The 25918-nt window shown below is 44.2% G+C and overlaps 1 protein-coding gene across 1 annotated transcript in view; it reads right to left on the bottom strand.

The window, feature by feature from the left end:
• The window catches only part of Cdh13 (cadherin 13), a 1030912-nt gene that overhangs the window by 527896 nt on the left and 477098 nt on the right, over nucleotides 1-25918 (bottom strand). The window contains exon 4 of the mRNA XM_021169677.2: nucleotides 24663-24779. Within this exon, the coding sequence (XP_021025336.1) occupies nucleotides 24663-24779 (117 nt within the window). The remainder of the gene's footprint in view (nucleotides 1-24662; nucleotides 24780-25918) is intronic.

Here is a 25918-nt window from a genome sequence, read left to right as displayed (position 1 = left end):
GGGGCTGGGGCTGGGGCTGGGGCTGGGGCTGGGGCTGGGGCAACTGTGAGGTGTCATCTTAGGTTTCAAATCCAGGCCCCTTGGAAGACTGGTGTGCTCTTAACCACTTAGCCATCTCTCCAAACCCTGCTTCCTTATTTTTAATTTAAGTGATTTCAGACTTGATTCTTTTCCATTTCTTTTCTTCTGTTTTTCAAGTAACTCACATATTCAGAAGACCACCCCAGCTGCTGCTTGGAGATCACATTGAGGTGGATCAAGAGTCACCCAGGGGACTGGTTAGAGCGTCTGGAAAAGGTCTAGGTGGGAGGGGATGAGGAAGGGAGAGGGACAGAAGCCCACAGATTATTGTTGTCTAAACTGCCTCTTTATCAGTACAGGCAATGGTCAATTTCCTAGACATGTGGGGTTCATAGAGGAACACAGACACACAAAGTGAAGGAAGAATTTACAGCACATGAAGGCACAAACTCAAATCACCACTGGTGGCCAATGGGGTGCCAGCTTTGTAGTGACAGGGCATCTGCTTTCTTGTACATTCTGTTTCTGTTACATGAATAGACCTGTCATGGCTGACTTCAACACTGCTAACCCAGGATTGCCAACTTGCCAACTACAGATCTGCAATACCATGCATCTACTATATAGTGGAAGCTGTCATGACCCATGCACAGTGCACCACCCTTACCAGTGTTTGGTGTCTTTAGGGGTCCACATGGGAGACTGGAAGCCATGGATAGGATTTCAGAAGCCAATGGCACACACTTTCCTAATTCTTTCTTCTGCTCTGAATGTTTGGTGATCCACAGAAAGCCATGGTAATTTCAGTAGACAAAGAAAAGAGTATAGGTATGCCTAGACCCAAAAGGGAGCTACTAATAACTTGTGCAAATAAATTCCGTCCGGATCACATCCACACACACACATATCTAGTTTTCTCGTGGTTGTGACCCTATCCTAGACCTAAAGGACACGTGCTATTAAACATTTGTGGGTGTAGTCAGCCCCTCCCTGTGAGGTGCCATTGCTGTGTTTTTCTCATCAAACGCCCCCTTGTCCTTCCAGGTTGAATGAATATAAATGTGTACCTTCTGCCTCGTTGGGTAACCCTAAAGCATGGAGAGGGTCTCACCACCTTGATTTCCACCTCTTAGGTCATTAATGTGATTTATTATGAAGCTCCAGGAAATTAGTTGCTGAATATTTCAATACAGAGAGGAAATAATGTAATCTCATTGTTAACCGCAGGACCACTGTATCTCGGAGTAACCTGTAGCCATAGTAACAAGATAAGGACATATTCCTTAAATGCTTAACTACGATTCTGAGCTTCGCGAGCATTCAAGAATGGTCGATTCTTGTTATTTATAATTGAATTAATTTTCTGATACATTTGGGGTCCACTCTTCAGTAGAGGTTTTCAATTACCTTAATTTCAGATGATGAGAGGAATAAGATTTTCTTCAGGCTATTATTGTACAAAAGTGTGTGTGTGTGTGTGTGTGTGTGTGTGTGTGTGTGTGTGTGAACTTCATAGTGTAAAGTGAGGCTTAGCAGGACACTTAGAATGAATAAATATTTTTGAATGATCCAAACAGTGTCTTTGAGGATAAATATTAGGAGTACAAGGGCAAATCTATCTTTGAGCTTTCGAGCTTTCGAGAGTGACCTTCACACCTGCTCAACGTGTTCACCGCTAGCACTGAGCTGCCTTCTAAATACTTGTCCTTATGCCCCTAGAGTAGTACAGCTCTTGCCCCTTGCCACAGAAGCTCTTTATGCAGCCAAGCCAGGCAATCCAGAGATGCACATCTGTTCAATGCAGAGAATGAATATCTTTGGAGTCCTCCAGTCTTGGATGGGACAGCACCCGAGACTCAGGGAGTACCACAGACGTGGGGATGGAAAGAATTACGAGGCATGGGTTGGATGAGTCCCTGGAATGCTGTGTTCCATACATGGCATAGCTGGGGCACTCATGAACTCACAGCACCTATGGTTGCTTGCACCAACTCCATCCTGTGACTACTCCAGCACAGACTGGGAAGGGTACCCAGGCTCCAGCCGAGGCTGAGGAGTGAAGTAATGTCTGCTGCGGAGAGAGGATCAGTCTTCTTCAGCGGTGTGGCTTAACCTAGGTTTTCCCAGTTCCCATAGCTGGCCCTCTATCCATGCGCACAAGGGAAGCACTATAGACCCAGTGCATCATTAAAAAAACCAAGGCAAGAAAAAGAAGAAGAGGAGGGAGAGGAGAAGGAGGAGGGGGAGGAGGAGAATTTGGGCAGTGGATATTGTAGTTCTGAGAGGAGTTGAGATGGAAAGTAGGGACTGGCTGTCAGCTCCCATCTCTGGTGGCATCCCGCAGGAGTCCTGGTGAGGGCTCGGGTTGTGTTCAGGGTGAGTGACAGGTAGAATATGAGAAGGGAGGGACAGGACAGAGTCTAAGAGTCAGAGGTCCAGGACAATATTTTCTGTCTGTGATACTTCTCAAGAAACAAAGCAAAATACACAAAAATGAACAAGGCAGAGGCAGAGGCAGAGCTGAAGTGTATGCTTGTTTGTGCTTCTGAGCTGTGTTGACATGGCCCTTAGTGCCCAATGGACAATTAAACCAGTACAAAAATAATGACTGCCCCATTCCTCATAACGATGACAACAACATTGTGACAGGCCAGGAATACATGAGCATGACAACTTCACCCAGAAGTCCCTAGCTTCATTCTCACATCCTCTCTGATAAGGATTTTTTTTTTTTTTTTTGCTTGCCTTCTTTTTCATTGGCCCAGTGGAGTCATAATTGTTAGCCTTCAAACAATAAAGATCAAACCTGATGTGACTGTACGAGTCCCTGTGATGGGCGGCTGACTGGGGAGTTGGCGGTGCCCCTGCTCTGGGTCTGCGGGAGAACAGGCCAGCACTGCGGCTCATGGCGCCCTGACAAATAGCTCATCACTGTAATTAAAGCAGGGCCGGCTGCCCTGCTGCTTTGAGCTTCATCTCCCTTCATGTGGACAAATAAACTGGAGAAGCAACATATGGACAGGGACCGATGACTGAATGCCGGTCCCAAGCTTAGGTCAGGGAGGCCAAGAAGCAAGACTGCCATGGTGAGTCCCGTGTCGGTGGCTTCTGTCCACATTTGCACACGAGCCTCCAGCTTGTATGAAATCACATCCTACAATGTTGCTGAGGCTGCATGAGGACCCAGATGTGCGTGAATTACTTGGGTGATGCTGGGACAACAGCCTTGGGGGCCACCAGGTGTGATGAGGAAAAATACATTTCTACTCAAATTCTACAAAACCAGGAAAGGTAGGTACTGGGAGGATGGAGCCTTCTGTTCACAGGAGTGCGAGTGCAGGCTCTCCAGCCCAGAAAATGAAGGCTTTCTGGCAACTGAAATTAGAAACAATATTTCTTTCCTAGGGAAATTTAGCCCTGAGCACCTTTCTAAAAGGTAGACAAGCTGATCTCAATGTATCTCTTTCTGTCGGACCTGGGCATGGGACAATTAAATATCTTTAGGAGACAGGAATTTATTCTGTCGGAAGCCTTGTAGTGTCTCTTACACTAAGAGAACAGCTTTAGTCTACTGCACCATGGTACCTGTGTTTTATTCACTCCACAGCTAATTGCTCCTCAAGGGAAGTGACATACACACAGACACACACACACATATATGTATATATGTATACATATATATATATATGTATATACACACACACATACATACATACACATATATGTACACACACACACACACACACAGTTGTTAGACGTTTAAAAACTGGAGTAGTATCCTCTCTGGATCAAGCTCTGTGCAGTGACTACCCTGTGTGAAAACAGTGGCATCTCAGGTGAGTTTGTACCCATGGAAACATTGGATCTTTGGAAGAGTGTGACTTTAGGACAAAGGAGGTCTTGAAAGCCCAGACAAAAAAGGCAATGCCACCTCCTTGTAGATAAAAACCTTCAGAATCACTTGTCCCTTTGTAGCCAAGCTGGGCCCAGCTAGGAAGAGGAGGAAGGCAGAGAAGAACACCTTGACTGAGCACTTGCAAATGCCAGATAAAATAACAGGTCAGGTGATACTGTCTTGCCCAACTTCCTTCATCCTGGAAGATGGGTAGAACTAGCTTTGCTGCATATACTGAGGAGTGGGACCTTGTAGTTTGCAAGAGACCAAGAGTTAAGCCCCTTGCCACTAAGTGTGATAGAAGTCATGGGTACATTGGTTTCATCCAGTCATGTGGGGATGTGCATGGGTGAGCCATTCCCAGACTGCAACAACTGAAAGCAGGAAATTCTAATGACCAATTAGTCATATGAGAGGTAGGCAGAGGGACCTCAAAGGTGACTGTCAGCTGACAAAGGCTGGACATGGAGAAGGAGATTGGAATGTGTCAAAAGAATACAAGGGCAAGAAGTACCTAAGGTTCAGGGTCTCTGAACACACTCCACATGCCTGGGTATTCTAGATAATTCCATCTTGATGGCTGGCAAGGTAAAGGAAGCTCTGTGTTTCCATTAGCAAATAGCATCTCAGTTTTCTTTAAGGCAGGGGCCTAGGATAGGAAACTAGAACACCAAATTTTACATAAAATACTGGCATCGAAGGAGCTTGTTCTTGCTAAATCATTTTTGCTTCGGTTACCTGGAATATTGACCTACGAGATACCGTTCTTTCCACAGAGCTAAATACAGAAAGTTCACCCTATAACACAAGCCGTGCTTTACATAACTGGTTACATAATGAGAAATTATATAAGATGACAGATATGCATTTGCATGCGTTACAGTTAATTGTCTGACAATTTCTTAAATATGCTCTTTCTTCTATAAAAATCTGTCTTCATTTATTTAACAGCAAGTGATGTCACAAAGGAAAATACTTTTATTAATTTACAAATAAATATATCTCTTCTGCATATAACAGAATGGTATATACAGTATCTGTTCACTCAAGTAGGTTTGTTCAAGACATGTGTTTTTAACTTTTACCACATTACATAGAGATTACTAGAATTAAACCTTTTGACCATTCATCCATCCATCCATCCGTCCATCCATCCATCCACCCTTCCTTTCATCCACTCACCCACCCATCCATCTATTTATTCATCTATCCACTTTTCCACCTGCCCATCCATCCATTCACCCACAACCACCCACCTGTCCATCTGTCCATCCATTTATTCATCCATGTACCCATCTGTTCATCTGTCCATCTATCCATCATCTACCCACCCACCCACCAATCTACTGCATCTATCCATCTGTCCACTCACCCATCCATCTATCAGTCCACCTGTCTAACAAATATTGATCAAGAGAGCTTTGTCTGCCAGATATATCGAAGCTAAGGACAACGTGTGAGTGTTTGTCTGCCAGCTTTGGCTTTGTTGCATAGTAGGGAAGACGTCATCAGACAATCAACCAGTAGCCTTTTCTTGACTTCCAGTGGGGTCCAAGCTCTGTAGAGGCATAGAGACATGGATATACATGAGAAAGGCCATGACCTAGTGTGGAGAGTCAAGGAACCCTTCCCCAAAGGGGAGATGTTCTGGCTTAGACCTAAAGGATACTCAATTAGCTAAATAGATAAAAGTCCAAAGAAAGGGACTACTTGAGCAATGTGGAAATGGCCCCCATAGACAGCTTCTTTGGCTTGTAGAGGCTGCTTTCCCCAAAGTAGTTAGCTGTACAAGTGAAACACTCACAGTCACAGAGTGAGCTCTTTTTCACTCAGAAAGCTGGTCCCTCAGGAGTACTCTAGTCAGGAGGGTACTTAGGGCCTTTGGATGGGCTCCTAAGATAGTTTCTCCCTCTCAGAACACTGCCACAAGCAATACAGACATGGAGGCATAAAATTGATCTTGGTAAAGAGACTATGAGCCTTCTGAGGTCATTTGTGTTGGGCTAAGCTCATCCTTAAAGCTGACCCAGGGAAGGCCCTGTGCCCCAGGTAGCCATTCCCAGCTCCACAATGGCTCAGAAAGGCAAGTGCCAGCTGAATGGGATGGGAATGAGCCTAGAAAACCACCGCCTATCTTGTTGAAACCGCAGACATCATGAAAAATTAAGTCACCGACATGGTTAGGAAGAACACACCTGTAGAATATATCAAAAGAGGAATAGGGGCTTCCCCAGAGACTTAGTGGTTTGTCGGGGATGTGCATTGAGGGTGGAATAGGACTTGTGTGTTTAACAGCTAGAACTCAGCAGCCTAATACCATTGGCCACACTCCCTATAACATATTCCTCCTTTTATCTCAAGAGAACACATTGCTGGGTTTCCTTGACATTATGAATCCTAGATGACCTCATTTCCAGGAAGTGGAAAGAAGAGAAAGGAGAAAACATTTTGATGTATTCTTTAGGTGTGTGTGTGTGTGTGTGTGTGTGTGTGTGTGAGAGAGAGAGAGAGAGAGAGAGAGAGAGAGAGAGAGAACCATGCCTGTATCTTAGCAGTTTTTAAACAATGGCTACTTAGTAACATTTCCATGAGGCAATGGAAGTTGGGATGGCAGTGGCCCAATAGAGAAAGGAAGGCTGTGATTGGATGCTACCACTGTTGAACACTGGGAAGGCACGGTAAGCTTGGATGTAAATAACCAATCTGTCTCCACAGGGTTTCACCATGGATGAGTCTTTAATCATTAGCTGTAATTATTCTTGTGAGTCCACCCAACAAAGAACAGAATAGGGGTATGAATTAATCTCTCACCACAGAAGAGAGTTGAAAAACAAGCGTTTCTAAGGTGTGATATGTATTAAGGACGTCATAATTAAGGAAACTCAAAAGAGTCTTTGTTCGAAATACCTTCAACTCAATTCTATGTTTTATTCCATGGTTTGCGAAATAACATTAAATGAAAGTCTGGTGGGGACAAGGACATGACCTCAACTCAGGCCAGTAAATGGCAACTGACTTAGGAGTTCATCCTCAGGGTAAGAGTAAAATGAGGGAGTTTATATTAGAGCCCGTTCCCTAGGTAAGGTTTGTCCCCCCAGACTAACTATAGATTGACACCATGGTGACAGCTCTATACATCTTGATGATATATCTGTCAGGCTTTGAAGACTCCTACTTGGCTTATGTGGACAGCTTAAGTTCCCAGGTAGAATTTTCTCTAAGAATTAAACATTCTACTTCTCTAACTAACGTGATGTATTGCGGAGTATATATAAATGATGAATTTAAATTTCAGTGTCTTTACACCCACTCTATAATTGTTATTTTGTGGTGGAATCTACTAAAGCTGACCTCACAGTTTCACAGTAAGGTTGGTTCCCAGCTGAAATGTGCGGATACACTCCCTCAAAGGTATGCCCAAGAGTTTTTAATAGCAGCACAATTTGTAGTCACTAAAAACTGGAAAGGAGCCAAGTCCTTCTCAGAAGAAAGGGCAATGAGAAGGTTCAGAAAATGGGATCCTGTAGATCTGATTCTGCAGGTGCATCTCACAGTCTGGAGTGATGTCAGGAACACACTGACAAAGGCTAGGTCCAAACCCACGTGTTCCAGAGTCTCTGTGTGGTTTGGACTAAACAAGGACACTCTTTGGCAGTCTTAGATTTCAGGGTTAGTTATTCCTGGAAGATTGGAGCTCACTCCTGGAAGGGGACATGCGGAGGCATTGGGGGAGGGTAGTTATGTCTTATTTCATGATCGAAGTAATAATTACATTGTATTCTGTCTATAAACCCCCATTGTATTTTATTCCTCTGATTTCATAATCTGCATCTATGTGCTGTATTTTATTAACCGATTTTTAAAATGGTAGTTGGGGAATTAGCAATAGGATACACATAGAATGCCCAGTGACCCAATGACCCAGTGCCCTTCTCATAAAGGACAATCCTTAGTCCTTGTAAGGAAACATAGCAAATGAGGTGAATACACGTGAGGAGGATAGAGAAACCCTGGGCAAAATGGAAAGATTTCCAGTGGATCCCTTTATCTTCTCAGGAATGGATAAGAAGCTACTCTTCAGAGAGCCACATGGTTTTATTATTATCAAGTCTGAGGCTACACTGCCCAAGTAGGAGTTGCACCGCATGATGAGATCATAGGGGTCCCACCTAGAGATGGAGAGCTAGTGGTCCAGATAGAAGCAGGGCTGCAGGAGCAGGAGTGCAGTGGAGTTGAGGTTTTTGGGTTTGCTAACATTTGCTGTTAACACATTTCTTGACTGGGTGCAAGCTTAAGGATTATATGGAATATAGTAACACACATAAAGACATGTATGCAAACATTATACATACATATATATTGATACTTTTTGTTCATTATACACACATGCACACATACTTGCCTATGTGTACATGCTAAGATTTCATTTGCTTTGGATTTATTTATTTTATATGTATGACTATTTACCATGTGCTATAAATGTGGCACCTTGCCAGCCTGCCTTTCAGGGACTTTGTGGCAGGAGCTTACGTCATCACCCATGCCATCATTTGCACTGCAATTCCCGTTCCTACAAGTTGCATGTGCAGCAACACATGCACTATTTAAAATGTCCCTCTGGTCATTATAGCATTCTCATTCTCTCTCTCTCTCTCTCTCTCTCTCTCTCTCTCTCTCTCTCTCTCTCTCTCTCCCTCCCTCCCTCCCTGTCTCTTTCCCTCCCTTCCTCCCTCCCTCCCTTTCTCACTCTCTCTCTCCCTCTCTTCCCCTCTCCCCTCTCATATGTCCATATTCTGAGGTGGCCTTTTGCTCTTCCCTCTTCCCCAATAAACCTCTTGCACTAGATCTGTTGCATGGTGTGACTTTGTGGTGTTCCTTGGCGTCGACCCCTCAAGGTACCTTTCACCACTGTATCCTAATTGTGTGAATGAATGTCTGTGCACCATATGTACGCCTAGTGCCCTCAAAAGGTTCCCTGGAACTAGAGTCACATGTACTTGTGAGCCACCATGTGGGTGACATGAAACAAACCTAGATCCTCTGGAAGAGCAGCCAGTGCTTAACGACTGAGCCATCTCTGCATTCCCTCATACAAAGATTTACAAATGCCATAGGGCCATATGATTTGCAGTGGGGCAATGCTAAAGGGAACCCACTGAACATCTCTTAGTGGGGACTGCAAGAGGTTTACAATCATTCGTTGTCTATTATAAGCTCTGTTGGAAAAGGGTGCACCAAACGGGATTTTCTATATTACCGGGGAGCATATGTACCCACACATCCTACAGTGGACTCTCCTTTAAGGTGTCCCAGAACTCCAGAATGGCTTTGGAGAATATCACTGAAAGGCAGGAAGGATGGTACCTTGGGTGTAGATATTATTTTAAAATATATGTATTTCAATCAGGTTTCTGTGATGAACATGTATTACTAAGAAGGAGAGAAACATTAAAAAAAAAAAAAAGCAAAGTCGGACTTGCTCCGCGTCATGTTAGGAGTGCTTTATCCATGCAAATAGCAAAATAAAAGCAGCACTTACAAGGATTTTTCAAGTTGTCAAATAAATGAACTAAAATTTGAGCAACGCAGTCCATGTGAATTGTGTAGACTAATGCCTAGCCAAACACCGGCATTCAAAAGAGAAATTACTAAGAAGAAATGGACTTAGAATTTGAGGCTAGAAGGCCAACACTGAGCACAGCTGTTCTGTATTTCTGACTTGGCAGAAAAAAGTATTTCAAAATTACTATAAGGAAGGATTAAAGAACACCACAAGGTACAGACTGTGCCAGGGCTTGTAAGAACCTGGAGAGATACAGAGCAGGGATGTGGGGGCACTCAAGTGTTGCTCTAAGCTTGCTTCTGGTTCTCTATACATCCATTAAATGAACATGAACTCCAGCCAACTTGATCATCTGCTTCTCAATAACACACACCACACATATGGATCTGCCTTCCCTGGGGGAGATAGGTGGCCACTGACGGCTCCACAGAGAGATCCTTCAGGGGGTAGGTAAAGCAGATGCTCTGGTCTCATTCCACAGACAAGTACTGGCTCCACCCAAACACCTCTGAAGGCAACTCTTCAGCTGCCCGTAGAGCCGTGATGTTAGCAACCAATGCAAAGCCTAGTATTTCCTCTGGCCCACAATCTACTTACCCATCCATGCCATCTAGCATCTTCTCTCTAGACTTACCTATCCATGCCATTTGGCATCTTATCTCTAGACTTACCCATCCATGCAATCTGGTGCCGCAGACTTACCCCTTCTGTGTCTCCTATCTGTGCAGAATGGTTTCTGGTTGTAGGTGGGCAAAGGAGTCGGTGAAAGTGGGGTGACAAACAGACTTGACACAAGGGAGTGTGGATCTGAATGTAATTTGTCAAGTCGAGCATCAAACTTTTTATACAGAAGAAAATAGGGAAGTTAGGTGACACACCGGCAAGGTACAATAGGGTTACCGGGTTCTTAGGCAAAACAGAGGAATGCGAACAGGGAAGAACTGGCAGGAACTAACTCAGAATCAAAAGTAGCCCCACCTAAGGTCAGCTTAATCTTAGAAGTCAGGGGGAAGGGCTTTGTGCCCTTGCCATAGTTCCTACTCTAGTCTATTGTATAGTCCACCTTCCCCTAGGCCATTGTAAATTCCTGTGTATGGGTGTAACTCAGCTAACTATAGTTCTAAGTATCTACTCTGGTTCCTCCTTAGATCACAAACTTCCTTCTTTCTAGATAATTGTAAATTCCTGTGTAGGGCAGTGACTTAGCTATCCATGCCCAGGGTCAGATCAAGGACTGACTAGGACGGGTGAAGAATCTAACTTAGCTATATGTTATATATATATAGTTGGGGCCTGTTGTGCGTGTTACTATTGGAGTGGATGTAGCAATCTGGCATCTTCTCTCCAGTTTCCACCTCTTTCTTTCAAGGAGCCCTATGTAGTCCACCCAGTCAATGTCCCATCCTCCATCCTAATCTCCTTGGCTTTCTGTTTTCATCCTTTAGGTGTTACCCCTGGCAACAAATCATAGTCATCGCCCTAACGTGCCAATCTTATCCTGTAGCTTGCCAGTCTGACCCTATGGGCTCATAATTTACCTTCTGCCACCTGGAGAATGAAATCCAGACTCTGGCATCACTTTTATAACTCTGGCTCCTAGGTCTTGATTATCTCTTGAATGCTTTTACTGACCGGTTCTTCCTTGCTTCCCAGCTGCATCAAGTTGGCCTCAGCTCTCTAGATGAAAAGCCCCATCTTTTGCCAAGGTGGACCACATGCCTCCTGCCACCTTGAGAACTTTCCACCCATCCTAGCTTTCCCTTGCCCACTGCAATGTACCATTCGGGAAGCTTCTCTTGAGCTACTTCCTCTGGCAGCCTGGCTCCTCAAGCTCCCTTGATCCCTCCCAGGTACTTGTCTGTCTGTGGACAAGTTGGTCTGTCCTCTGGAATGGGGGCTTTCCGAAGGAGAATCGTCATCCTAGCCATTGTACTGTCTTACACACAGCAGTTTCTCCATGCATATTTTTGGCTGGATGAGAAGGGTGGCTAAGCTTTCAGCCTAAGGAAAATGTTTGCATTCACATGAGGTATAACCTGAAGGTTTCATTTAAGTCATCTGATATAGCACGTTCAGCAAGGCTTCCATTGATGGGAACAGGGAGCCTTACGATAGAGGGACTTTGAGTTTCTTTCATTACTGCATATAGAGGTGGCCTAAATCCAGGTACCAAGAAGCATTGTCTCTAGTGACCTCCACCTCACATCATATCTTTGAAATCCAGGGCAAAGAAATAAAGAGGTTCTTCACACAGCCCCTCCCATCTTCCCAGGAACTTCTGCATCCCTGTTTCTGCCCCCATCCGGCTGCCACTACCCTTCTCAGAGATGTGATTAGAGAGGGACTATTGATCTCCACTATGTTCCAGGCCTCACTTCTTCACAGCCCCTACCCTTGAGTCAGCTATGGCCTCACTATAGAGCAAACATGGGCAGTTGATATTTTTGGATTGTATAGTCCTTCATGGTTCCCTTTGGGAGAACAGGGCTATCTGCAGAGATGTTGAGAACACAAGGAGATGGCTTTCATCATCCGGCATGGAGATCCCTTCTGAGTATCTTGACTCGTGACCCATTTGCTAAACTGAGGCATGACCCCTAGCCAATACCTACATCAAAGACACGGTTTTGAAATTACCATCCTTTCTTCTCACCGAGATGAGAGTTTACCTCTTCTTTCCTCATCTACCTGAGAGAATCAAGACAATGGTCACAGAAAGTCTCAAGCTGAGGACACTTACTTACTCAGGGGATTTCTCTGTAAAGCCCAAGTACAGTGGAGCTGAAGAAGGATGGGTTTGTGCTATACTCATATTCCTTACTGGCTATGTGACCATGCTGGGATGTCATAGGTGCCAGGGTAGAACCTACTATTGTCATTTTGCCCGGGTTCATATTGCCGAACTGACTTCTGAATATTCATGCTTGTTCCCCTATCCATGGGCTGCTCCCAACTTTGGTCCGGGAGCTTTTTTTTTGCAGTGGACAGTAGTCAGCAACAAAGACCTAAGCAGTCAAGGTGCTGAGAGCAAATGACTGTGAAACAACTCGATCACCATCCCTCCTGCCCCATCACTTTGGCTCAGAAAACACTGAGACAGGGAAGGTAGAAAGAAAACACAGAGCCGGAGTACCCACAAGCTAGCCATTCAATGCTGGAGAATGGGCAAGAGTGCCATTCAGTACTGTCTTCTGGGCATGTCATGGCTATTACACTCACAAACTCACAGCAGCTGTGGTTATCTGCACATGACCTGTGCAGAAGACCAAGCCAATTAAACTGCCAGTATAGTTGGGAGAGATTCTCAGGAGGCCCCACCTTCTAACTTGAGGAGTGACTGGCAGTTGATGCCTGCTGGGGGTTGGGGAGAGGATCATTCCTCTTCAATGGTATGGCCATTGGTGGGTTGCCTGTGCTCCAGTGGGTGGCCCCACACCTGGACACATAAGCATAACATTAATTAGACTTAGTCTGTTATTGAAACCCTAAAGAGGAGGACATGAACTTGGGAGGTAGATGTGTTGGGCAGGTCAAGAGGGAGCTGGAGTGGTAAGATGAAGGTAGATATGACCATAAGTGATCACATATGCATAGAAAATAAATTTTTAAACAGATCACACTAATATGTGTGTGTGTGAGCACCACACAGTGGGCTTTGGGTTTCTTTTCCTCAGTCTAGAAATGGCTGGTGAATAGGTCGAAGGGTCAGGGTAGGCTCAGACAGTTCCCTGAGCTTGAAGCTCCACTCAAGGTTAGTTTCTCTGGCACCACTGTGCCCTTTAGCACCTTCTTCACACTGGAACCAACTTAGTAAGATCTTTAACCACAGTTTATGTTAGCAATCTCCATAGTTTAAGTTAATGTGGCCACCATGAAAGTATTTCCATCAAGGAAGTAAAAAGTATTCCTGATCAAGGCTTCCTGCTGAGGGCAGCTTCCCAGGATGGTGCTACCCAAGGCTTCAAGCCTTTGAGTTGTGGAACCCTTGATTATGTCTGTAAATCTGGTTGTCCGAGTTCAGGAGACAGGGTAGTGCATGAGTTGGCACATGAAGGGAGAACAGAATGGGAAGGCAGATCCCATCCCTGCATTGGTAAGGAATGCTGAACTCTGTTTCCTTGTTTGTTTCAGCCCTGGTTTGTCTGCTTCCATACTATGCGGTTGGGTGAACTCCTTAACCATTCCATGTTATTCTGAAATCCTTCCAGAGTCCCAGGATGTCCACTGCAGGTGGTGACATGAAAGACTTGGCTTCTATAAGAGATCAAGTGAATTCCATAAACGGACCCTGTCTCACAGTGTGTTTCTGAGGCTCTGCTTCTTCAGCCATACAATAAGAGCATAATGCTGATTTCTTGGTCAAGTACTGAGTTGAGTAAGAAATCACATCAGTGTACTATGTGTGCAAAGCCCATTGGGAATCTCAAAATGCTCATTTTTACAGTGCGTAGATCAGTGTTAGGCAGTGAAGAGCCCTGGCTTTGGATCTTTGCAGCCCCACCTTGTCTTTCACTGAGCCATCTTGGGTAGGTTACTTAGTCTCTTTCTATTCTAGCTTTCTCATCTGAGAAAGGGGTATAATGTTGATCACCATGTTACTATGGGAACAGAAGAGAAAGCTGTGCTTGGCTTCACTCTGACCCCTGCTAGATGTGGCAGATTGTAGTCAAATAAGAAAATTGCTTGGCACCTTTAAGTCTAGGGTGATAGCTCAAGTTTTTAACGACCAGAAATAACTAAATATAAGTGTAGTCTGAGACCAAATGTGCATAAGAGCAAAGCCCAGGGAATGTCGCTAATTGAGAACTGGAAAGGTGAGGGACTCAGGGTTAAAATACTTCTTCTCCCTCAGGCTCAGGTGCCTTTATTGGCTGGGTATACATCATGTAGGTCATTTCTGCATGTATATGTTTTTGGCAGAGAATCAAAATAACTCAATTATGTTTTATCATTAATTAAGCTTTGCAGAAGGAGGGCAACACATGTTAACGGTGGGTATAGCTTTTATTAGACTTCAAAAATAAATTAGAATTGACTCCGCAGAGTTGTGTAAGTTCTGAGTATTAAATATACATTTCCTAAGTTTGAATACATTTAGAATTCTAACTCCCTACAACACACACACCACAGAGAGCCCATCAAAAAACATAAATAAATAAAATCTATTGCAATCTGGTAAGGGTACAGCTATGACCCTACATAAAATGGCTGACTGCCAATCAATTTAGCTAGTGGCCTCGGCACCACTGCAGAAAATTAAAATTTGTTGAAAATATTCAGACTGATCATATAATGGTCTGTTAATTCCATTCTAACAACAAACTGGGATCTGATCACTTTAATTAATCAGCATCTACTCAAGGCTCACCTACTCAGGAATAGCTATGGCAAAGGATGTCCAGGGGCCTACTGTGGGCTAGGTGGTCTGCCTGGCTACCACATGTGAAATGTAGCAGCTTAATAGGGCTGTAAGGAAAGAGCAGAAGGGATGACACAGCTGCTCAAAATAGGCTAAATGTTATCACAGAGACTACACAAAGTATAAATGAGACTAAGTGAGAAATATACAAGATTACCATGTTGGAAATGAGCTGTGGACCAGTTCTACTCAATAGCGAGGGCCACACATGAGCAGAGTTTTACTCCTCTGGGAGCCACATTTTAAACAAGTGCAAAGAAGTACATGACACATATACTAATGAGACCCACTGGTTCAAATTATTTCCTTACAATGTGATTAAATATAAAGACTATTAATGTTATTCTCTATTCTTTGTGCACATGCAAGTGTACACATGTGGCATGTGTATGTGTGTTTATATATATGTTTTTGTGTGTATGTGTGTGTATGTATGCATGTGTGTATATATGTATATGTGTGTTTATGTGTATATATGTATGTGTATATGTGTGTTTGTGTGTGTGTGTATGTATGTGTGTGTGTTTGTATGTGGGCACTAATGTGAAATTTACACTTATGTCATTCTACATTTTAGTATTTTATTTCATAATAAAAAAATGTTCTCTGGTGCTAGGAAGGTTGGATGGTTCAGGGGTTAAGAATTCTTGCTGCTCTTATCCAGGACCCGGGTTCATTTCTTAGCACCCACACTGGATGGCTCACAGCTTTGTGTAAGTGCAGCTCCAGGGGATTTGATTGCCTCTGGTGGTCTCTGCCAGCACCTGTTCTCATCTGCACAAACACATATACACATGATTAAAATTAAATTGATCTCCCAAAACTTCATTTCCTCAGTTACACTAGCAGTATCCCTAGCGATGGCTAGCTACCTACTGTAGGCAGCTGCCATTTTGGTTGGTACAGGCATAGAATATTCAGTGATGTCATGTTTCAACAGACTGTAGAGCCTAAATGTAGAAACAAGAAGTGAGGATGAAGGGAATGTGTCTAAGCAGAGGGAAGAGTTCAAAGACATGCAAATGGAGAGGCATATGTAGAAGCTGAATGAAGAAATAATCCCTGATGCTCATTTCAAGGAGAATTTTTGAGCAATGAGCTTCTGGGCATCTTAGAGTCCCCGATTCCTAGTTCCTTACTATTCTCCAGCTGGTGGTACATTTGATCCATGGAATAAAACTACTCATTGCCTAACAGGGGAGTTATGTATGTAGGCAGAGAGGCAGACATGCAGGCAGGCAGGTGGGCAGACAGACAGACAGACAGACAGATAGCCAGATAGACTGGTAGGTAGGTAGATAGGTAGGTAGGTAGGTGGATACACAGACAGACAGACAGATAGAAAATAAATATACAGATGATGGATAGATTGTTGACAGATGATGGATGAATAGATAAACAGACAGATATGTAGATAGATAGATAGATATAGATTAGATAAATATTGATAGATGATATATGAATGATTAAATAGATTGATGGGTAGATAAATGATAGATGATAGACAGATGAACAGATACAGTAGCAAATTTCTGGAAAGAGTGAAAGCATGAGACAAGAGCTTTATAGGGCAGAGGACCGACAGGCGTTATACACAATGAATCAGACAGCAGGACTGAACAAGTCATTTCAGGAGAAGAGTGAAGAGCACGGAGCTGGGAATTCAGACTTAAATTGTGGTCCAGCCCCTGAGGATACAGCTCAGCATCCATGGGTTCTCACAATAAGGCAGAGGACTAGGAACTGCTGATCAGAGGAGGATAATCTCAGTCCTGGTGCCTACACACCCCAGCTCCTCTGGGTGAGCACTAGGTGAGCACACACAGGGGTGCTGGATACCTGGGTGCAGGGAATGTTTTGGCAACTGTATGTCCAGACCTCTGTGGGATTGTGGTAAATTCCACTCATGTATGACTCCCAGTCATGCATAATCAAAGCAGAGCCCTGTTGAAGCAGTTCCCAAGCTTTGGTCTAATGATCTATGTTGATCCCTTGTATGAAGAACACATGGCTCAGTGACATATTTTTTCCCGGCCTGGGTTAAAAATGTCCTTCCCAATGTCCATTCTACTAATTTATGGTGGGTGTAAAAAAGGATTTTCAGTAAAATGTACTTCCATTGGCTTTGATGGAGAGGGTCCGTGATGAAAGTGGAATTCCTAATAAGCATTTCATAAATGACTTGTCTTTCAAACTCAATATAAAACAGAATAAAACACATCTCGCCAAGATGGTCATGCCTCTGCGCAGATTTAAAGTCCCCTGCTCTCAATCAGCTGGGCCTAAGAACTCAAAAACCTCTAAAGATATAATAAAATATTTATCTGCAGAAGTTGGTGAAATCGAGAAATTATTTATGGTGCAAATTCGGAAAGAGTCATTTTGGGGCAGAAGGGTAGACAGCACATGTTGAGATTGCCACATTTCTCTGGGGACACACACACACATGAGTGCACACATATACCTCAGCTCCTTCCTTCTGTTACAAATTCAATGGTAAAGAAGGCAGGGGTTGGAGGACATGTGCTCAGGACTACTTGTTCCTCTTTCTTCAGAAATGAGACATTTTCTAGGGTAGACTTCACAGGGAAGAGCCAGAAAGGAGGGAAACACATTTCCTAATGGCCTGGTATGTTTTCTAGATGTCTTTCCAAAGCATGTGGCTTCATTCTGTCCATATGCTTCCAACCAGTTGGCTTAACTAGCAAGTGGAACAGAGGGTCAGGGCTATCTAATATATGCTCGGGATGGGAAAGGGTTCTCTGGATTGTCCACTTTATAGCAATCTAGCAACTCATAATTATTTGGTGGATTATGCATCAGTCAAGACTTTGTCTATAGCTTCAGAGATTCCTATGAAACCTTTCTGTTCTACATGGCATATGATCAAAAGAGAACACCCTAAAACCTAGGGCCTGCTAACTTCCACATGTTCTCTTGATATTTTTATCCTTCAGTAGAAGTAAATGCTTTTCAGGGGACTGTGGTGCGCATTCTAGTTTTCAGAGGGAGATCTAAGCTGTGTTCACAGCCATCATCAGCATCACTAATTTTCAGTACTAGAGTCACAAATCCACTAACTAGGTTATAACAGCAGCAACTACTAGCATGGTCACTTAGAAAGTCCAGGTCACACTGGTTGTCTTGATGTACATATAACCAAAACCTTTCTCATCGAAAACTGTCCAGATTGGGACAATAAATGACATTGTCATATTATAGTTCTCTTTAGTTCCACACAATCATCTGTCTATCTCTTTCTAGGCAATTTTCCAAGCCAATCAGAAAGTAGCTGGGGCCAGCCTGGGCTATGAGTGAATGAACGAATGTGCATGAAGCTACCTGGAAACATTCTTCATTGCCTCTTATCTTAACTGTATCAAAGACAATTTCATTTTCCAGTACAGGACTCCTCTTTGCTCAGTATGTGTGCCTGTGTAGAGATTCTCAACCTAGGTCCTCTATAAAGCAGCTGCTTTCCCGATCCTAATGGAATACCATCATTACAATTCACAAGTCTCCCAAACTTCCAGATGTTTCTTGGAAAGTGACTACCTTGTGAAAGCTCTGTCTCTGCTTTCCTTTCCCCCTGAAGGAAGTTGCTTTCCTGACTGTGCCTGCTTGTTTTTAATTCATTCATCTCATTCTTCCCTTTATATCTTTATCTCAGCTTCATCAGCCCTACCTGTGCCTGTCAGCCTTTTCTCTGCAGAAGCATGGGGGAATACAAAGCGTGTCTTTTGTGACTGCTGGGTATGGGACTGTGGTGATTTGAATATGCTTGGCCCATGGGAAGTGGCACTATCAGGAGGTGTGGCCTTGTTAGAGGAAGGGTATCACTGTGGCCTTGAGGGCTCTTGGTCTCAAGTTCCACCCAGTGTGGAATAGACTTAGTAGTCTCTCCTGGTTGCAGTTGGATCAAGATGCAGAACTCTCAGCTCCTTCTCTAACACCATGTCTGCCTGGTTACTGCCATACTTCCTTCCATGATAATAACAGACTAAATCTCTGAAACTGAAATCCAGACCCAATTAAATATTGTGCCTTATAAGAGTTGCCTTGGTCATGGTGTCTCTTCACAGCAATGAAACCTTAAGACAGGGATCGGGGTCACTGCCTTCCAAATCTCTCTTGGTCACTACATCCCTTACTTTAGTATTGCATATCACACTCTAGTTTAGGCTGTTACTATTGAAAGGAGAGATTCAGTGATGTGGTAGTTTGCATCGGAAGGTTTAGATGGTGCCATCTTGGGGGCGGGGATCACCAGCATTGGGGTTTAAAATAAGTCTCCAGCCAAGTTCACTCTCCTGCCTCCTGTCCCGTTCCTCATCATGGTCCCCTGACATGCTTGCCTCTTCTCACCCAGGAAATGTGAGCCCAGATAGACTCTCTCTTCTGTAAGTTGCTCCTGGTCATGGTGTTTTTATCAACACTTACAGAAAAGTAATCAAAGCAAGTGGCTATTAAGAAATACCCTTGTCTCGTTTTGGATACCCCAAGAGCTACCCCCAAGGCTAGTCTTCTGTTGTAGCCATGGCCATTCTGAAGGCAGTGAGGCTATTTCTAGGGAGTTATCAGTACTCTCTGTGTGTGGCTAGATCATAACCCCATAAAGGAAAAGTCAGGAGATGGTGGGCAACCCAGTCTCAGAAGCATCACCCACACAAGGGAGGGTGAGGAGCTGTGTGCTCTCCAGCACTTGTGATTTGCCTTGTGTTCTGCCCCATGTGTGGATGCAAAGCCTCCCAGCTTTGGAAGAGATCCTTTGGCCAGCAAGATGCCCCAGAGCAGCTATGTGTGTGGTGATCACTATAAAGGGAAGCTCCCTGGGAAAACTCAGGACACCGAAGAATGCTGTGCCGTCCCAGACCTGATAGAAATACTTAGTTTCACAGGTTTTCCTGGCCTTTTCTCATTCTCTGTTCTCATCTCAGTTCCTGAATTAACGTGTTTGTGTTCTCAGCCTTAGAGATCCAACGTGCTTGGCCTCTGTGAGTAAGTCTTCTTGTCCCCCAGAAGGAAAAGTTCCTAAAATTCAACCTAGTTTGTATCAGCCAATATATACTGAGCATCGGCTATTTATAAGGCATTGTGGGAGGACCTGGGGACTTAGTGGCAATGGAAACAGACAGGATCCTTGATCTTATAGGATTAGAAAAGCATAAAAAATACTAGCACCTGTTCATGGTTTGTCTGGCACGCCACTAAGCCCTTTCCACTTATTACATTGAGTGCTCATGACAAAGATTCCACAGGGACCATCTTCTCACACACCAAGCAGGGGAGAGGGACTCAGAGATGAAGTAATCAGTGTAGACACAGGGTGAGTTAGCTTCATTCCACCTTGGCTCTTATCTAATAGGTGCAGGGGCTGCTCCCTCCAATCTGAGCCACCTACTATGGGACGGGATTGCTCTTTCTGATGGGCACCGTGATGACTGACTTTGGTTGTTAGCTTGACACATCTGAGAAGCTGAGAACCTCAACTGAAGAACTGTCTCCATCAGATTTGCTTGTGGCATTGTCTGTGCGATATCTTCTTAACTGCTACTCCATGTAGGAGGGCTCAGTCCATTGTTGGGGAGAGGGGTGCCATCCCTAGGCAGGGTGGTCTGGGAGATTATCTATCTCTCTATCTAGATGTATAATGTATAGATGTAGATATAGATATAGATAGTAGCTGAGTAAGCCAGGGGAAGGATGACAGTAAGCAGGGTTCCTGTGGTGGGTTCTGCTTCAAATGCCTGTCCTGACTTCCTTCAATGATGAACTGTACCATGGAAGTGTAAGCCAAGTGAACCCCTTCCTCCCCAAGTAGCTTTTGGCAAGAGTGTTTTATCACAGCAACAGAAATCAATCTAGAATAGGTACTCTCTTTAAAACAGCATCATAATGAAGTGTTTGGTATTGACACTCACTGAAGGGCAGGATGTATAGACAAGCACATCAATGGATATCTGGTGTGTAATAAAGGGATTTTTATTAAGACACGAGTTCTGGGATATAGATGAGAAGCACACAAGCACCTGTTATAAAATTCTAAGGCTGGTTTCTGGTCTGCACCCAAGAGTTTCTAGTTCAGCAGCCTAAGCCTAGGGCCTAAGAACACACACTTCTACAAGGTCCTAGAGCAGCTGGCATTGTGGGTTACACCATCTCTAGGCAGAAGATAGTCTATGCCAGGAGACCTCACCCTGGCTCTACACCAGTCTTCCCTGGGGTCTTTTAAACAACAGCTATGCATGGTTCTTGCCTAAAGGCTATGTGTATTGGCCTGGAGGGTAGGGCCCCAGTACCCAAGTTAAGTGTCTCTGGGGACTCTGATGCATGATCATAGGCGAAACCCTAGCTTCCCTTTGGGGTATCTAGAAAGAGCACAGCTTATGTCTGCTACTATTTAGATAGAGCTTGTGTGAGACCATCCCCAGTGCTTCATGTGTAGGATAATTCTCATTACAAGGCACTAAGCATGTAGAAACTGTCTGGCTATGGTGTTTGAGGAGGTGCCCTTCATGTGTGATTAAAATTAGACAAGGTCCCAAGGATAGAACCCCCCATAATAAAATTTCAGTAGCAGTACTAGAAGAGGAAGATGTTGGGGAGACTGCACAAAGTGCTTGCCTTATGAGCATGGGGACCCACACTTGATCCCCACAACCTGTGTATAGTTTTAAAAGGCCAGCATGGTGGTACACTCTTGTAATCCCAGTACTGGGGAGACAGAGACAAGCAGATCCCTGGGACTCACTGGCCAGCCAGCCTAGCTCCCTTGATGAGTTTCAGATCAATAAGAGACCCTGTCTATAAGACACAAGGTAGATGACATCTTGTGGAACAACCCAGGGTTCTTCTCTGGACTCCACCTATACACACGTGGGCCTGACCCATGTACAAATGTACAGCTACATACAGAAGGATATGGATACACAGATACACAAAAATAAAGAGGCAGAGAGACTAGACAGAAATACACATGTTTGGAGACCCTGTGACTAGGGTTGCGCTCTATGGTGTCCAGATAACTCCCAAGCTCAATGCAAAGTGTAAGACTCTCTTTCCCAATGGGGCTCCCTCTTCTCTGTCTGACCTTCTCTGGGGAGCCTGACCCCCACTTTATCTACCCCTGGAAAGCCATGTAGACCATAGCCAAATTACAGGTTCAACTTCTTCCCTCCCGATAAGAAATTGCCCGGCAAGCACCCGGAATTCCTCTTCATGTAAATGAAGAATTTCCAGCTTCTCCGTCCCAGCCAATAAAGTGCACCCAGCCTGAAACCCCACCCACTCCCCAAGGTTCATATAGCCGTTGTTCACCACCAGCACGAGAGCAAACTCTTTCACTGAACTCCTGTTTAAAAGAATTATAACACTGAAATCCTCAGAGAACAGCCCCCCCCCCCATCCACCCCTACCCCTTCCCTCACATACACGCACTCAGCCGCCTGGACACCCTGAGAGAGGGAGCAGACCATGGAACCACATATATGTGCTTATCCATGCTGCCTATCTCTTACCCATGATTCATCATGCTTCTTCCAGAGTCTGCTAACAAAGTTACTACCTGGTGTCACCTCCGGATCCTTCCACACCTATTACCGTGAGTTACATACGCCTCTTTTCTTTATAAAGCGGCCTGAGTCGGCTATTCCATTAAGGTAGTGAAGAAGACTGACATCAGTCTCAAAAGTCATTAAAGAGGTGGAGATTAGTCCCTTGACCTGGATTGTAATGTAGGTGTGACAGTGGTCAGGCCTGTCCAGAGGGACAGGGTTTGTCATTAACTCCCCTCTGTCCATTCCAAGCTGCTCTGTTTTCTAGGAGTCACAGAAAATAGTTGCTGAAAAGAGATACATCTTTGGCATGATGGCAGTTTAAAATAACACGCCATCATAATAGTTGTCTGCTACTGTCTTTGATTTCCAGTAGAAATACTACTTCAATGGTCTAAGACATTCCCACCACCCATTCCGACCACCTCCCCTCTTAGTGGGTCTCTTTGCTCCCACTTCTATCCTCCATTCCGCTTCCAGAGACTATTCCTTACAATGAAGCCAGGCTGATCATTGATGGGCATACCTGGCCTGGGGGTAGAGCTTCCAGGGGGTCAGTCATTGCAGGCTGTGCCCAAATCCCAATTCCTCAAAGTACCTCTAAGGTAGGTCCCTTCCAAGATCTTCCAGGTCCTCGGGCCATGCTCTCTCTGGTTCACAAGTCCCCTAGGGTCTGCTCCTCGGAGAACTTCATCCCTTCCCACCTCAGGGCCTTGGACACAGATCTCTCTACTGAGATAACATGGACCTGGTCTTCCCATAGATGTCCTGATTCTTCCACTCTCTCCTCAGACATCACGAACCTCAGCTGGCATTAGCCAGTTTTGTGACAATCCCCTCCTTCCAACTCATCGGGTGGAACCCTTTTTCCTTCTCCCTGGCCACTGTTGTCTTGTTTGGTGCAGACGCTGTCACACTTCCGAATTTTCTTGTTCTTTAGTTGCACATGTCCATTTCCCCGCCAGACAATAGGAGGGATTGTTTGCTAGTTACCCAGTCCTGATTGGATTGTGCCGTAAAGCAGGCTTTCTATTTTTACCTGATGAATAAATTATAAAACAGTAGCTCCTGGCACTGATATTGCTCATTTGAGTAAGCACCCGAACTCTAGGTTCAACAAGAGATAGAAACCAATTCGAATCTGAATCTCCACATAGACATTTCTGTGGAGTTGGGAGGTACTGGTGTGTGTCCCATAAAATTTACTTGAGGCCACTGTCTTGAATAAGATGTCTGTACTAAGGTCCAACAGGGCAGAGAAAGAATAGAATCATCTATAGCCAGGTCCATATAATCAGAGTGATTTAAAGTGGGTCAGATTTCTGAAAAACAGGATATTCACTGCAACCAGTTTGGGATGGCTCAGTGCATCTGAGCCAATGGGCCAAGGATGTCCATCTGATTTGTTCCTTAAGGTAAATTACATTGAAACAACACATCTCTTTTTAGTCCTTGCTCCTCCTTGTCCAGGGTCCAGGGAAAGTCAGGCCCTTCAGTCAGCTCAGCAGAGCATCCTTCTAGTTCACGGACAGGAAGTGGCCTGAGTCCCGAATCACCAAAAACCAGCTAGTCAGATCATTAAACTCAATTTGCTGATTTTTTTTCCCTGACGCAAGGCAGCATCAGCACTAAGGTCCATTTAAAGGCAGCTGTCTTCTCCTGGGGACTTTATTGTTCAGACTGAAGCACCACTGTTCTGCATCTAGTTAGCATGGGTGAGCTCCCATGCTCTGGTTTTGTCTCTGAGAAGCTAACCCAACAGTGAGCCTTGGTTGACACATTTGAAAAATAACAACAAGAACACCTCCTCCCCCAAACAAACCAAACCAACCAAACAAACACAAAAACAGGACCTCAATCAAAAGCAAACATGAGCACATAGCTGTCAGCCTGTCACCTGGACATCAGCTACGAAGACAAAGCAGCCAGTTGTTAAGCAATGACATATTACAATATCACCTCAAATTTATTTTCTACTATGTAGATCCGCAATTGTGATCTATGGCTTCTGTGTTTTCATGTTTTTTTCTTTTTTTAAAGATTGCTTAAATTCTTATCTTGATACAATCATTTTGACCTCTCACCACGCACAGTGATGGAGGCCAATTCCAGCTAATCACAGCTGGCACCGCTAGCTGGCCTTGTGCATGCTCACCCCTTAATACAAACACTCTGGGCCACTCTGCATCATTTGTCCTTTGTCCAACTTACCTTGCCGACATCTCTGGGGAAGGGCTGTCTCTGGTTCTCTGGGATCAAGATGGGGGACACCACAATGGACCTCTTTTGTCTTGGGACAGGAGATGTCCTTGCAAATTTAAAAATATCCTAAAAGAGACAACAAGATGATCTGATTAAGATCTCCCACAGACGGGAAAGCATCAGCCTGCCCTGGGACCTTATACTTTGTTCAGAAGGACACGGCGTGTCTGGACACTATCAACTTTATCTTAGCAAGTCTCTTTAGAGTGACCAACTGCTTGGTTACAATCACACAAGAGTTGATGTCGCAATTCACAATGGCAATCCTTAAGCCAGTTAATTCCAATTTCTAAATTATTTACTTAAAGCATCACATTGGGTTAACACATCCTTTATGCTGTATAGAGTAGTCTTAACCTATCAAACTGGTAGATGTCACCTGGTTAGCTATCAAAGGGACTTTCCAGAGAGCATGATTCTCTTTACTGCCAGCTAGAGGAGCAGGGATGATTGACAGAGCTATACACACTTCCAGGTGTCATGGAGATGCAGGTGATGTTTTCCCAGGGGAGGAATGTCTCTGGAGTGCATCCCCAAGAAAGTGACTCCACTTCACCCACTGTGTGCACACTGTCAGGAGGTCTGCATCTAGACAGTTATCGTAATTAATTCTTTGAGGATTTCATACCATGCGTTTTGATCGTATTTGCCCCAGCTCCTCCCCCTAACTCCCCCCAGATCCTCCTTTACTGCCTAACCCCCAACATTGAGTCTTTTTATTTTTATTTTAAGAAATTCAATAACCCACTGACTCCAATTTGAGAGCTTATACCTTTTTAATTAAAGAACTGAGTTCAACAAAGGAAACTATATCATTACTTTATGTCAAGCGCTAATGTCACATTATCTACAAAGAAGGAAACAGAAAGATAAACATACTAGAGACCCACAACATTGTGAAACCCAAGCTAGACACTAGTGCCTACAGAGAGGTAAGAAAGGGGAGTGGGGACATGGAAGGGGGTTAGCACAATCCTGATCTAATTAGAGGGCTGGGGAAAAAATGAAAATAGAGTATCCCTTTTAATATGCAAATCAAGCTCATCGAATACCACACGCTAATTAAAATTATCTTCTGTATCATCAGAAGCATGCACCTCATACTTCAAGTCATAGTGAGCTCCCATCAAAACAATATGGTAAATAATAATTTCATGACATCACTAGCCCCTGGTCAATAACTATGTATGAGTGGGTGCCTCTGT

The sequence above is a fragment of the Mus caroli genome, chromosome 8 (assembly GCF_900094665.2).
Source record: "Mus caroli chromosome 8, CAROLI_EIJ_v1.1, whole genome shotgun sequence".
Taxonomy (NCBI): Eukaryota; Metazoa; Chordata; class Mammalia; order Rodentia; family Muridae; genus Mus; species Mus caroli.
The sequence above is the reverse complement of the archived record's forward strand: the minus strand, read 5'-3'. Positions and strand labels throughout refer to the sequence as shown.